The sequence below is a fragment of the Miniopterus schreibersii genome (genome assembly GCF_964146895.1).
Source record: "Miniopterus schreibersii genome assembly, chromosome: 7".
Classification (NCBI taxonomy): Eukaryota; Metazoa; Chordata; class Mammalia; order Chiroptera; family Miniopteridae; genus Miniopterus; species Miniopterus schreibersii.
The window spans coordinates 46,013,360-46,029,472 of NC_138108.1; the positions used below are offsets into that span (position 1 = coordinate 46,013,360).

The 16,113-nt window shown below is 37.2% G+C and overlaps 1 protein-coding gene across 1 annotated transcript in view; it reads left to right on the forward strand.

The window, feature by feature from the left end:
* SCN9A (sodium voltage-gated channel alpha subunit 9) overlaps positions 1–16,113 on the forward strand; it is a 105,712-nt gene that overhangs the window by 58,946 nt on the left and 30,653 nt on the right. The window contains exons 14-18 of the mRNA XM_081142998.1: positions 1,052–1,181; positions 2,373–2,611; positions 5,097–5,270; positions 6,042–6,398; positions 8,496–8,972. Of these exons, the coding sequence (XP_080999124.1) occupies positions 1,052–1,181; positions 2,373–2,611; positions 5,097–5,270; positions 6,042–6,398; positions 8,496–8,972 (1,377 nt within the window). The remainder of the gene's footprint in view (positions 1–1,051; positions 1,182–2,372; positions 2,612–5,096; positions 5,271–6,041; positions 6,399–8,495; positions 8,973–16,113) is intronic.

A 16,113-nucleotide genomic window follows, 5' to 3' on the forward strand; every position in this document is an offset into this window, starting at 1 on the left:
TACATACACATATGGGCATATTTATGCCTGTGTGTCTATGTTTTGATATATATACATATATAGCTAAACAACTATACAAATTTGCATTTCTAGAACTATACATATATGTTTGTCAGTGGTGTGTATGTGTGTACATACACATATATACATAACACACAAGCATTTAGATTGATAAATGGATAGACCAATGATAAATGTAGAGTTGTATAGTTGTTTGTATGTATATAAGTATGTGTGTGAGCATGTGTGTTTGTGTGCCTATTGTTGACCTGCTCTGAACCGGCATAGTGTTTTAACTTTGAATGAGTTTCCATAATTTAGAAATAAGGTATTTCACATAAAAATGAGTATACCTGGTAAAACCGAGCTCATATTCTTGCATGGCAGCAATCCTTTCAACTAAACAGTGGTCACCTCTTTTAGATGGAGCTTACATTCTCTATTTTGCTACAGCTCCCGTCACTCTTAATTGTCCTTTTCAAACTGAGTCATTTATCATCATATACTCAGATCGGTTGATGAGCTCTACTTTGACAATAAGAAGCAATCATTATAGTCTCCTCCGTTAATGCTGTTACCTCAACAAAGACTAATTAAAGAAATTTGTCAGAGAACACTGAGACTCTACCCCTTTACACACACACTCCAAGAACACTTGTTTAGCTGTTTTCATATAAGACGCTTACATGGTAAAACTACCTGAATACGTTGGAGACCCAGAAAGATAGAGAGATGATGATAGTGATTATAACAATAAAAGCAGCTCAGTTTAATTTTTTATTAACTAAATATTAATTCTAAATATTAATTACTCCTCATAGCAAGCATATAAGGCAAGTACTGTGAATATCTCCATTTTACTAATGATAAAAATGAGACAGAAAGAGGTCAAGTAACTCTCCTATGATACAGCCAGTGTAGCAGAGCCGTGATTTGAATGCAGCAATCTCCTCTCTACTTTTAATTACTCATTACAGCTACCTAAGCAAAATTTTATATGTGTAATTTATTGGAATTATATTTTTAAACTTTAAATGATCATATTTTTTAGGGTACAACCAGTCAAATACACAAAAAGCGACGTTCCAGTTCTTATCTCCTTTCTGAAGATATGTTGAATGACCCCCATCTCAGACAAAGAGCAATGAGTAGAGCAAGCATACTGACAAACACTGTAGAAGGTAATACTATTCTCTTTACTAAACAGACTTTTTAGATGAAATTCAGATAAATCCTGGTCAGTACATGAAGTTCTTAGGAAGAATTTAGAATGGTTATAAGCAATGGTAAAGATAACCAATGGACACTAATGGAATCATCTTTATGTGTTTAAAATGGATGAAATTGTGATTAAAGATAGGTATTGAATGATACAACTTTTCAAAGATAAATAGCTTAGTGGTAATTAATGAAGAACCTAGGTTAACCCAGGGCTGTATGGTTCTTCCACTATGTAAACTTAGAAACTATCTCTGAATTTATTATCTCTCTAATATGTAAGGAAATAATACATACTTCCAGATGTAGATAAATTACTGCCGGAGCACATTCTATAAACTTGTAAAATGTTAACATGTGACATGACATCTGTTAAAATTATGATGAAAAGGCATTAGAGAAAGCAGGTTTGAAAATGTAATGTCAGTAATAGTGGTTAGACCCTCATAAGCACTGAGAAGGGAGTCAAAGAGTGACTACTTTTATAATGTGCTGGCTCCCATTCTCTCCCCCCAAAATATGCTCTAGTTCCTGTCTTGTCCAAAGGCTACCACCTCACCAACGTTTCCTCGCAACTCCTAAATTTATGGTGAGAAGCAAATAAGCTAATGGAATGAAATATCACTTGTATGAGTCACTCCATAAGTTATTTCTAGTCTCCTTGTTCTGGAATTGTTTTCAGCTGTGAACTGGCAAGAGTTTTCCTGGATAGAGTAGAATTGTCTTATTGTTGTCATGGGACTAAGGAGACAGGGGGGAAGTGTGTACATTGGTGGAAAATATACATTTCTCCCTTAAGAAAACATAGGTTGTCTTGTTTTCCATCACATGTTAGGTACATGTTTCTTTGAGAGATGCTGTATCTGCTTTCAGTCACTAATTTCACTACCTTCCCCTCACTTAGGATCTAGCAAGTGAACATGTGGTAGGGTTATTACATGTTAATGTTATTACCCTTTTATGTAATAATGCTATGTAATATTACATTTTTGTGTAATAATGCTATGATTTCATAGAAACAGTACTGTTAAATTTGAAAAGTCTGACGCAGAAGACTTGTTTCAATGGGAAAGAGCGCTGCTGATGGGTAACTGCTTAGGAATAAAACATTCAAATGATTGACTTCATGTTTTCTGGATTTTTTCTCCTCCCAGAACTGGAAGAGTCCAGACAGAAGTGTCCACCTTGGTGGTACAGATTTGCACACACCTTCCTGATCTGGAATTGCTCCCCACTTTGGATAAAATTTAAAAAGCTTATTTATGTTATTGTAATGGATCCTTTTGTAGATCTTACTATTACCATTTGCATCATTTTAAACACGCTCTTCATGGCGATGGAGCATCACCCAATGACTGCAGAATTCGGAAACGTGCTTGCTGTGGGGAATTTGGTGAGTCACTTAAAGGCATTTCTTTCTTTTTTTAAGTTAGAAGTATACACAGCTAGGTAATTATGCATATTCACTGTGAATCATTGTACAGAGTCAAGTTTCTGGTGATAGATACTATTTTTAAATGACTTTGCAGTAGATCCCTGGCTGGCATGGCTCAGTGGTTAGAGAGTCAGCCCAGGCATCAAAGGGTCACAGGTTCGATTTCTGGTCAAGGGCACGTACCAACCAGTCAGTGTGTCTCTTTCACATCCACGTCTCTCTCTCTCTCTCTCTCCCCCCCCCCCCACTCTCTCTGAAAAGCAATGGAAAAAATAATAATTTTGCAGTAGTGTTGAAGTCTATAAATAACAATATTTTCGTTAAGAGTCACCATTTGGGGGAGTTGTTACTGTGGGGTTTTTTCTGTCAGCATGTTTCTTGGGATGACTACTTTGAAATTTTGATATTTTCTTACCCATTTCATAATAACGTTGCAGCTTCCCACATATTTTCAGAAAAACTCTGGATGCTTTGTTTTGACATAATAGGTGAAGTGTCTGTGCCTTTAGAATCTCACAGTACTGGGTTGAATCCTGATTTTGACTCTTACTGGTTATATGACTTTGGACAAATGTGTTAACCTCTATAATCTTTAATTTTCTGATTTATAGAATAATAGACCTCATTTATAAAATAATAATTCTTTATTTATAATATAATGATGGTAATACTTCATTTATCATATTGTTGAAATAGGATTAAACACTTTCTACTTTTTATTAGCCTGGGATACAGTAAGTACTCAACAACCTAAACTTATTGTTACTATCATCATCATCATCATCATCATCATCATGCTTTCAATTGATTAGCAGAAACAAGCCTTAAGAACAAGAATATTGAGAAACCAAAATGGTTAACTGGACACAGGAGACATAAGGGCAGGCGAGAGGGTGACCTGCAGGCTTCAGGAAGATATAGCATCTGATTAGGAAGATTGATGCCACACTCCATGTTGGTCATACTTCAGCTTAATGAACACTTTATTGCAAAAAAAAATGCTACTTTCTGACAATCTGCATGAAGCAGGCAAAGATTCTATTTCATGGCTGAAGGGTCCCAGCTTGTGATTCTTCATAAATATGAATCATCCCAGATGCCTTTGTGAATATCTGTATCAGATAATTTCACTTTTGCCTTGGTTTTAAACCAATTGACCTTTAAAGCCAAACGGTGTTTCTGGATCAGTCTTCTCTCCTGAGCTGCTTACAACTTTTCATAGACAGAATGTCTGTACCCCATTTGCTTTCTGAGTTAGCATTCTTCTGCCCCTTAATTCCTCTTTGGAAAAAGATAGGATTATCTGGGTTCTAATTGTTGGAGGGTGAGTCATGAAAATCAATACCTTCTCACTGAGTTGACTGCATCAGTGTGAACACAAAAAGCAATGACATGGAAGCATAGATGAGACTGACGAATGTCAGAGGGAGGGAGGAGGGCTGGTGGGTGGAGGGGGAGAGAGTAACCAAAGAATTTATACGCATATATGCACAACTCAAGGACACGGACAATGGTGGGGAGAGGGACTGGGGAGGGGGAAGGAACGGGGTGGAACGGGTCATTGGGGAGAAAAAGGGACATCTGTAATATTTTAAACAATAATAAAATTTAAAATAAAAAATAAATAAATAAATAAATAAATAAATAAATAAATAAATAAGCATTCACTGTGTTTCCTATCTATTACCACAGTCCCAAGTCTTCTTGAAGCAGCATTATTTTAGGATTGAGTCATTATTTTAGGATTGTAGTTATAGACCTAACCGTTCCCCTTTGAAATTTCTTTGGTCAGTTTCTTTGAGTCAAGTTACACCTTGTTTATGAATGATTCATAAGCAAGTCTTTCACTATTGCCTTTTTAAGTGAGTCCTTTGATACCAGTGTCATGAATTAATGATGTTTTGTGAAGCACTTTTCTGTCAACGCTTTGGAAGTCTTGCTTTAGCTGCCACTGTGTCAATTAAACACTTTCTTCTCTTCTTTTGATAAATCTTTAAAGAGTGAGTCAACATGTTCTTTATTACTCTAAGAGTAGTCAGACCAGAAAAAAAAGACTGGTTCAAAATCTCAGTATCTATGTTTTTCCTTTTACTTTCTTCCAAAATAACTTATTGACCATATAAATTTGTTTGCGAACAGTACCTGTCTTAGTTGTCTAAGGTTTTATTTTTCTGGAATTTTAATATGCTCTATTCTAAAGTACTATCTAAGGCTAATGAGAGCTGGCAGGAGACTTAAGAGACTTTTACCCCTTCACTGCTTGTAGCAGGGCTGGAGGAATAATGACACCTAGCTGGTAAGATTAAATAAGCTAACAAACATTTGTAAAGTGTCTAGCATACTGTCCCAGGCACAGTAAATGCTAAACAATTAATCTTTATCATCATTACGTTGATTCCATACCTTCTAATAATACCATGACAACATTCTATTTCTCACTTAGGTCTTTACTGGGATTTTTGCAGCTGAAATGGTTTTAAAACTAATTGCCATGGATCCGTATGAGTATTTCCAAGTAGGATGGAATATTTTTGACAGCATTATTGTGACTTTAAGTATAGTGGAGCTTTTCCTATCAGATGTGGACGGATTGTCAGTTCTCCGGTCATTCAGACTGGTAAATATTCTGTACTTTATATTCTGTATGTAAAAGGGTGTTTCTTCGTTTTGGGATTGTTATTATTTAAATTTTTTGGAGGTTTGAACCAAAAGAAAAGATTAGGTCCTGATGTCTAATAAAATAAAGTTCATTCAGTAACAAATACACTTAAAGAACTCAAAGCCACATGAATATTTAATTTTAGGATCTTAAAGATAAATTCAGTTGTATATACTCATATAATAGAAAATATTTCTTTACCCAGTAGGGCAATAATTTATTTCCCAGTAAGAAGCTTATGGTTTACAGAATTTTAACCATTATAATATATCCATTACTTTGTGGATTTGATAATTAAAAATTAAATCATTGTTCCCAAAACAATTGTTGTCTAATAACAAAAATACAAAAAGGTAAAGAATTTTTAAAGCATTTTTTTTCTATCTGGTTGGACTTTATCCCTATGTCCGCATTAAAATTTTATAAAACTATCAGAAAATAAAATTAAGGATAAATTATTAACTTTATATCTGAAACCATGTTAAGAGGCTTCTATAGAAATCCTGAACTAAAATTGCATACTTTCTTCAAAACATATATGGTAATTATATTGGAAGAAGTATAACAAAGTAACAGAAATATTGTGAACGGCTGAAAATTAAAACTACAAATAATCAATTTTTTGCTAGCTAATGACAATATTTTAGAACTTAAAATTTGTAATAAAACTCAAGATTGGAAACATTAATACTTATAATAATTAATATTATGCTTTGTGTTTACTTTTAGCTCCGAGTTTTCAAATTGGCAAAATCTTGGCCAACACTGAACATGCTGATAAAGATCATCGGTAACTCAGTGGGGGCCCTGGGCAACCTCACCTTGGTGTTGGCCATCATTGTCTTCATTTTTGCCGTGGTTGGCATGCAGCTCTTTGGTAAAAACTACAAAGAATGTGTCTGCAAAATCAATGAGGACTGTACACTCCCACGCTGGCACATGCATGACTTCTTCCACTCCTTCCTGATTGTGTTCCGCGTGCTGTGTGGAGAGTGGATAGAGACCATGTGGGACTGCATGGAGGTCGCGGGTCAAGCCATGTGCCTTATTGTTTTCATGATGGTCATGGTCATTGGAAACCTAGTGGTATGTCGCCAGATGTTCACACATTTAAAATTCTCCATAGTGCCCTGGCTGGTGTGGCTCAGTGGTTGGAGCATCAGCAGTGCAACAAAGGGTCACAGGTTCAATTCCCGGTTGAGGGCCTGAACTTGGGTTGCAAATTCGGTCCCTGTTCTGGTCAGGGCGCAATGCGAGAGGCAACCAGTAGAGTGTCTCTCTTGTGGATGTTTCTCTTTCTCTCTCTCTCCCTCTCTCTCTCTGTCCCCCTCCCTTTCTGAAAAGCAATGGAAAAATATCCTCAGGTAAGGATTAACAAAAAAAATTCTCCATAGAAAATTATTATATGAGAATATGACCAGTTATTTTATAATGTAGGATTAATTAGATCTAAAACTATTAATTGTAATAGAACATTGATCATTTCAATAGAGGAATAACAGAAAAAAACAACAAAATATTGTCTTAATTTTCCTGCCAGATAACCCGTACTTATATTTTTTACAAGATTTTTGCCAATGAAAGATGACAGAAATATAATGTCAAAAGTTGATAACCAACCACCATTGAATTACCAATGATAGAGAATTTAATCTGAAAAGAAAGAAATAAAAAATTATGTTTCTAATATAGTCCTCTGTATAATATAGTGATATGCTAAACAGACCTCTCTTTTTTTTCTTTTTCTCATTCCTTAGGTCACTTTACTACCAATTAATTAAAAATCATAAGTTTTAGAGGGTAGTTTAGGAAAATTAGATTTTAGTAAGCTCAAGTTTACATTAGGAAACTGGTGAAGAACATTAATCAGAATCACACCTTGGGTAAAACATATCTATTAACATTTCTGTCCCTGCCTGATAAGAAAATGAATACATGATACAGAATGGACTTCATTCTCATTTGTGATATCCAGTAGACTATGATAAAATATTAACATCTTGTTGTGGTTTTTGATGGAATTAAAGGCACAGAAACAGAGGCTGCATTGGTGGTTACTAGGAGCTGGGAGGGTGGGGGTGGAAATAAGAGATGCTGGTAAAAGAGTATAGAGTTCTAGTTATAAGATGAATAAGTTCTAGTAATCTACTTTATAGCATGTGATTATAGTCAATAACACTTGAACATCTGTAAGAGAGTAGAAGTTAAATGTTCTAACCACAACAAAATAATGTCATGATGGAGACAGATAGGTGTTCCCAAATAATTTTGATTATATTAATATGTGGTAGATGTTTTGGGCCATGAATAGATTTACGTGGAAGGGTAATTCTATTACCTTTTTGTTTTCTATATAAAACAATGTTTAAATATAATTTACATATTTTTAGCCCTCTGTGAGAATCTTTATTTTTTACAATATTGAGTTCACCTGGACCCTACCTCTGGACCCTAACAGCAGAAATGGTTTTGCACACAAACAGGATTTTGCCTCAAGGATAACTGTCCTGACCTCATTTCAGTCTCTTCCAGGGCCAGAATGATTGGTGTTAAAGCCACCCAGATCATAATGCCATTCTCTCATTTGAATTGGGTTCAATGGGCAAGCCCTTTTCTCTGCTTTAAAAGCCTCATTAAGTTGCAAGCTGACACAATTCTTGGACAGAATATTTTATTACAGGAGGTCTGCAAGTATGACATATCCCATTTGTTGCAATAAGTAACATTTATCTTCTGGGGAAAGTGACTTGACCTAAATCACTTCAGCACAGTAGACAGTAGTCACAGTTTTCTTGTACTCTTTCCCCCTGGTAACATATATTAATCATAAGGAAACACTAGCAGGACTTATCAGGTCCATAAAAGGGAATTTGACCAAGGGCCTCCTGCTGCAGGAATGAACTTCAGGGTGACATAATGACAGTGGTAATGGGAGTGTTGTTCCCTGCTCCTTACGCTAGTCCTTCATGGGTAGGGCTGAACTCCCCGCGTTCACAGAAGCTGGTATATGGGGAGACTGTTGAGGAGTCTCGCCTCGCATCACATGTTCTTATCTATGTGTGGAGAGGTATAGAGATCTTCATTGCTGGTGTGGATGTTGGCCTTTATTTCAGAAAAGTGTCCTTATTTTCTTTTTTATTTCCTGTGTCCCTCTTTTCCCACACCCACCCCACCCTGATCCAGGTCCTCAACCTGTTTCTGGCTTTATTACTGAGCTCGTTTAGTTCAGACAACCTCACAGCCAGCGATGAGGAAACGGATGCAAACAACCTGCAGATCGCAGTGGCCAGGATTAAGAAGGGAATCAGTTATGTGAAACAGACCTTACGGGAATTTATTCTAACGGCATTTTCCAAAAGGCCCAAGATTCCCAAAGAGACAAGACAAGCGGAAGATCTAAACAGGAAGAAGGAGAACTATATGTCTAACCGTACGCTTGCTGAAATGAACAAAGATCGCAACTTCCACACGGAAAAAGATAAAACCAGTGGTTTGGGAAGGAACATAGACAGATACTTGTTGGAAGAAAGTGACGGTCAGTCATTTATTCACAATCCCAGCCTCACGGTGACTGTGCCAATTGCGCCTGGGGAATCCGATTTGGAAAACATGAACACTGAGGAGCTTAGCAGTGATTCAGACAGTGAATGCAGCAAAGGGGTAAGACTGTTTTATACGCATTGTGTTTCATAGTATTAATCAGTATGAAATGAACCACAATTTCAGATTTTTGAGTCATAAGTCCTTTCTCTTACTGCATGCTGATGGGCAGTTTTTGTGTGTGTGAGTTTACACAGCAGCTTCCTGAAGGGTTATCTAATAAAGTTTTGCTTAATGGTCCTTAATAATTGATTTAATCTTAGCTATATTTGAAAGCACCAGGTATCTTTAAATCTTCTCTCCGTTCATCCCCAGTTTGCTATCAGTTATAAGGTCATACAGAGGTTTCCTCCACAGTGTCTGTTGAATCCACTGCTCATCTTCATTCCCTTGGCCTTTGGACTCACTACTTCTTACCTAAACCATTCCAAGTAGAGTCTTTAATGATATCTTTGCCTCCATTTTTCATCTACTCTAGTCTCTTTATTTGATTAATTTTACTCAGGTTCAGTCCTAATCATGTCACTCCCTTGAAGTATCCTTAGTCCCCAAAGCCTCCTGAATTATAGGCTGTAGATAGAGCCTTCACGTCATGGCCCCCACCAGCTTTGACCAACTGTGTCTCCTAGTGTTTTCCTGGAACTCTTTCACCTGTATAAGCCGATTTCCTTCTGAGCCACAGACACTACCTCACTGACTTTGCTTTGGATTTCCTTCATTCAGAATCCTATACACGTCTTTATAAAGACATAGCCTTCAGCTTCCTCATTTGTAAAATTTTTAGTCCTTAAATCATAGGGTTAGGTAAGGGTTAAATGAATTAACACATATATAAAATGCTTAGAAAGTACTCAGAATGCTCAAAAGTGGTTGCTATTACATCTTTTCTGATTTCTCCCCAAGCAGATGTAATCTCTCCTCATTCTGAACTCCACACAATATTATGCTTCTTCCTGGATTTGTTATTTTTAGTCTTGTATTTTAATTTTTTTGAGAAATGATTGTATGCATCAGAGTACTATAAACTCATTAAGAACAGGAATCTTTTATTAAAACTTTTTTGTATACTCCTTCCCTACACCTGGTTGCATATATTCAAAGTATTATTGAGCTATATTTTTTAATATGGAATATAATATCATAAGTGAGTTTTATGACAGAGCATTTAATGGCATCTAAACTTTTAAGATATCACTTAAATGTTTTTCCTTTCTTTAAATCACATTTGAAAAAATTTGACAGGTATTTACCAAACATCTTCTGCCTGCTTAACCCTATATTCAATTTGACCTCCGTGAATTTATAGTGGACTTTGGAATAAAGATACACAGCTGTGTGTGTGTGTGTGTGTGTGTGTGTGTGTGTGTGTGTGTAGTAGCTGTATGACCAGTACTAAATGCATAGTAAATTATCAATACTTATTGAGTGAATAGATGATTATATGAGTAAGAAGTATATATTTCTAAGTAGCCAAAGAAATTCTTTCCAAGATGACAAAGTAAGGAATAAAATGTTTTATTTTTAAAACCTTACATAAAAGACATAATCTCTCCAAAATTCAAAAAGGCATGGTGTGGTGTTTTTGTGTATTATTGAATTCATCTTCGTCATCTAAAAGAAGTTCAGGTTTAAAATTATCGACTTTGAGAGTTTGCCCTTCTTTATGAGAAATTTTCCATGACATTTCTCAAAGTATATCATCTTGAGTACATTCAAATCTACTTGACTGTATGTTGGATTTGAGAAATAATAGAAGTTCAAGATTTATAGGAAATTGGTTAGATAGCTTAGAGGTAATATTGAGCTGTCATCAGCTGTGAAACCCTGTGTCTAGAGTCTCTCCCCAGTTGCTTCAGATTTAAATGTTCCTAGTTACCACTTGGTTTTGTGTGTTTTTCTCCATCTGAACCACTAAACAATGCTGATTTTCTTTATCTAAAGTTTTGTCTTACCCTTTCTTGCTAACTTCCCTGCTCTAATTCCCCTAATCTTCAGCTCCCACTTGAGTTCCTAGATTTTTTAACTGCTTATTCCCACCTTTTCATGCCTGAGATAGCTTTGAAATAGTGATTGCCATGTTCTTGATGAACCTTGCCCAAGAAGCAAATATTGATTACCCGATAGAAAGTAATGCCTGATTCAATACATTGAGGTTATTTAAGTCTTAAGCACTGCCTTGAGACTTAAAACTTGCCCTAAATCCTAGCTTTGGTATTTACTAACTATGATCTTGAGCAATTTCAAAATATCCCCTTTTTTTAGTTTCCTCAGATGCAAATTAAAATTGAAGAGTAAAGAATTTATGTTAATAATTAGACAAGTGCCTTTTGGAGACTACGTGCCCAATTAACGATTATTATGGGTGTGAAATTGAGTAGTCACGTATACACTATAAGGAGCTATTTGCTACTGATTAAATTTAAGAGAGGTAATATCATGTAGATCAGTGGTTCACAATTTTAGCATGTAAAGACACAGGGAGCTTGTTACAATGCCTGTTCTGGAACATGTTAACCAAATAAGAGGTTTATAACAAACGTTGATTTGAACAAAAAGGATTGCAATCCTGTAGGCACAGATCTGGGTTGCAATCCATATTGCTCTCTGAAGAGAACAAAGAAAGGCAGGGTTTATAAAGGAAAAAACCACAAGTGCAATTCCCACTGAGGTCCTCCGTGCAAATGGATTGCTGGCTGGGTTCGTCAGGATTGTGAATTCCGATATGCAGATGAGGCTGGCGGGAACTCCCAGGAGGAGGTCAAGTCCAGGCAGCAGCTGCTCTTCCAGGACGTTTATGGCTTGGCCTTGAGCTGAGTTTAGCCACAGGTTAGCAACTTAATAGCAGTTCTGAGAACTGATGCATGAGACATGCATAGTCCCCACTTCCTCAGTGGCCTCCCAACTCTATTTCAAAGTGACTTTCTTAGCAATGCTTAATTCCATTTTATTTTCTCCATTATCAGGCACATCCTTTGAACTCTCCCTAAGTCGGGTGCCGCCTCAGCACCCTTATCTGCAGTGCGCCCAGTGGCCACTGTGATGGACTGAGTTGCCCTGGGAAATGAACCTAAATTCACTCCTGGTTTGTTTTGATCCAGGCTCCTGAGATACTGTATTTATTCATGGGCTGTTTACAAATCTGCATTTTGAACAGGGGGAAAGAATATTTTTGACCTTTGACAACTTTCTTTTCCCTCCACATCTCCACCCCTCCTCCAAAAGCCCTATCTTTTTCTGGTTGGCTTATTTCAGTCAACAATAAAAATATACATATGTATATTTAAAGCCCTGTCTTGTATGGCCGAGTGTCCTATTTTCCCATTATATTTTATGGAGACTTTTCCACCCTCTTCTGGTATCACCTCTTAGATAGGCAGGTTACCTTGCCCTGACAGACAGTTAAATGTACACTCCAGAATGAAGTGAAAGTATTTATAATTGAACACCTTACCAGAAAATGACCAAAGTATGAGTTCAAATAAAAGTGTCAAGTAAAATATCTTAAACAGTTGTGAGGAAATTACTGGCAATAGAACATCAGCGTTCCTCTGAAGATAAAGTTGGTCTCACAATCAATGAAGAAACACTGTCAGCTCATGTGGACCCATGACAATCAGATTCCTGCCATTGCTTCTCAGAATGCAGATACTGAACCCACTACCCCTCCCAGAATCAGCCTCTTCTGAGGCCAGTGCAGCCCTCTAAGCCCAGGGTAAATGTTAACAATACAATGCGCAGACTTTTACCGTTAGCAGTGAAGCCCTTCATTACTATGAGCCTTGAAGGAAATATGGAATGCACCCATTTATTCAGTAAATATTTACTGAGACCTACTGTGCTCCAGGCATTGTGCTAAAGGTTGCTTAGGAAAAAATTCTTTCACCCAGCTATAATAATTTAATGTGATTGGCATCTGGCTTAACTAAATTCTTATGAAGTCTATTTCTTTTTTTTTAATTGTGCCAAACCTCAAACTGAAAGCTTTAGAAAACTAAATTAATAATTAATTTTTTAAAATGGAGAGCTCATTCTTAGATGCTTAAAGAGGCATTCCCTTAGTTTTTAGCTATTACAGATTACTTCCTTCTCTGCTTTAAAGATGAAAAAAAAAATAGAGCCATTTTACCAAACTGTAACATTGATTTTGGAAGTGTATGTAAATTTTAGAGAAAAACCATTAAATGTGCCCAATTTATTTCTCCAAATATTTAAAACCATAACAGCCTCATATGATGTTAAAGCATATAAAATATATAGTAGCCATCTATTACAGCTCTCCAAGAAGCTCCTTTACTGGCTATGAATCTTACACCCCAAGTCTCCTTTATTGCTCTTTTAACAAATACATTCACTTTTCAAGGCCGGCTTAAGTGAATTTGCTCATTTTGTGTGCTCAGCAGAGAGGAAAGCATCTGTGTAAAAATTTCTTCACAGAAAACATCCCCATTCATTCCTTCTCAAGACAAATGCAGATACTTAAATTTTGCTTAATGGTTCTTTAGTGTTTTGAAATATTGTATCGAAGCTGTGATGGAGTTAGCTGAGGTGCTTGGAAAAAGGAGATCAATGAAAGCTTCGGATTTTATATAATCAAACTTTCTACCTTCAAGAGAGTCACGCAAAACACTGCAAACACATTAATGCAAAACTTCATTTTCCAAAAGGAAGCACAGTCCAAATAAGCCCATCATTCACTTGATCACTGTGGGAGAAGAAACTGCAAAGGAGTACATCTGAGTACATTTTCTATCAATCATCACTAACCCTTTTTAGCTCACATTTCCTGAGCATCTACTTGTTACTGTATACCTGGTAGACACTAGAAAGACATGGCGTCATCACTGCTCATGTCTTCAGTAAATGTAGGCTGAAGGTCTTCTTTGTCTCTGGCACTGTCTTATGTGCTATAGAGTATAGCAAGATTATAATTAAACATATAAAAAGCACTAAAATGGAGTTTTAGACTCAATTTTGAGGCAGGATAGAGGATGGGGTAACTAATCTTGAAAATAAATTGGAATACTTCACAGAGAAGATGGTACTTAAAGTGTGTTTTAGAGTGAAGAGAATTTATCAGGCAGATCAGGAGAAAGAGTGACAGAGGGAAGGAGGAAAAGGGAGAGGGGGGAGAGAGAGAAAGAGGAAATGAGAGAAAGAGACAGATACCTTTCTGGTAGAGGTAAATGGGGGACTGGAACCTGAAGAAGCATCCAGATGCAAAAAGGCCCATTAAATCCAGGTGAGGATGGCCTGGTGGGAAGTACTAGGTTACAGAGGTAGGTTAGGGCCAGAGAGTGGATGGCTTGATGTACATGACAAGAAATTGAAATATGTTTATTTTTATTTAACAGAAAGAAGAAATTTTAAGGTCTTGTTTTGTAATACTTTGTTAACAAACTTGTACTTTTAATGAAAATTGCACTAGGGGTGTGATAAAGCCCAGCAGGGAGAGAAAGGCGAGAGGATAGGAAACTATTGCAGTTCTCCAAAGGACAGCTAATGAGATCTCAAGCTAAGAAAGAGAGTGACGGTGGCAGGTGGGGATCAACTCTTGCAAGTTAGACTATAAGGGCTTCCTTAAGGTCTGGATATATGAGTTGTGAAATGTTTTAAAGGGTGTGTTATTTTCCTGTGGCCACCATAAAAAGTATTACAAACTTGGTGGGTTTATACAACAGAAACGTATTCTCTGACAGTTCTAGAGGCTAGAAGTCTGAAATGGAGATGTTAGCAGGGCCATGCTCTCTCTGAAGACTCTAGGGAGGATCCTCCCTTACTTTTTTTCTAGCTTTTTGGTGGTGGGCTTTTAGTCCTTGGCCTTCTGTCCCTCGTAGCTGCTTCACTCTGATCTCTGCTCCTGTCCTCACATGAGGACATTCTCCCTATGTTTCTCTGTCTTCTCTTCTTATAAGGACACTAATTATATTGGATTAGCACCCACCCCAATGACCTCATCTTAACATGCTACATCTGCAAAACCCCTGTTTCCAAATAAGGTCATGTTCAAGGGTGCCAGGGGTTAGGAGTTCAATATATCTTTTGGAGCGATACAAATTGACTTATAACAAAAGGTTTTGGTTTAGAAAACTGGGTAGTTATTGATGCTATTAAAAATATACAGGGGCAGAGCAAATTTAGAGGGTAAGGGAGCAACATTTTAAATCTGCAGACATCTTAATTGTTAGCAACTTGCAGGATAGCTAAGTGATGCTGAACAGTAGGTAATTGGAAACAGTCTTAAAAAGAGAAGTCAGAGTTGTAGACAGGTTGAAATTTTGTATGTTAATTTGTGTTAACCATGGGATTGCACCAGGAGTCAGTCTGAGGTCAGGGTCCCTGGGAAGCCACCTCTGGGAGAAATCTTTAGTTTAAGAGATTTTGCTGGGTAGTGTTCTCAGGAACAACACTTTATACCTGTAAGAAGTGCGGGAAACAAGATACCTGGGCAGAGGGAGAAGCTGAATATCTCTGCAACTACAGCACAGGCCTTGGCTGACCCTACAGGCATCTCTGGCTTTGGGATAACCCAAATTGAAGCAAGGTGGTTAGGCCTTTGTTCCCTGAACCGGCTGGTCATTGGGTGCAGGCTCTCCCTCCTCTCTTCTAGGGGAAGCAGTGTAAACTTGGATGAGGCAGCTCCCTTCTGCATGGCCATTCCTAGAGAGGAACTCAGCCATGAGCCTGCAGCTGCCAGTGCTCCTGGCAGCTGGAGGGGTGAATGCCTTGGCACTGCACCTCAGCCTCCACTGCACTTCAGGGCCACAGAAAGTAAGAGGGCAAGTGATCAGCTCAACACTTGATAGGTGGACACAAATGAAGAAAGCACCAAGGAGACCTAGCCACTTTCACCTACACTATATAACTTTCCTCCTTATGACAACCCTAGAAAGTGGATATTATTAATCTGTACTTACAGATGACTAGCACACTAAAAGATGACAAGATGTGATGTTGGTCAGTCACTGATATTTCAGGGGTCTTTTTGAATTTGAATGTCAAGCTTTAACAATCATAGAAAGGCAACAGAGTGAATGGGAATTTAATTATTTTCTATTATATCCCTGTAATGTTGCAATTCAGGATCACATTTTCTATTATAATGGTATTGTGCATTTGCTGATTAATGTTCAGCTTCTAACCCTCCTTAATGCTGATTTATTAGGTTATAATCTACCTCAATAATATAACATAGAGCAGAACA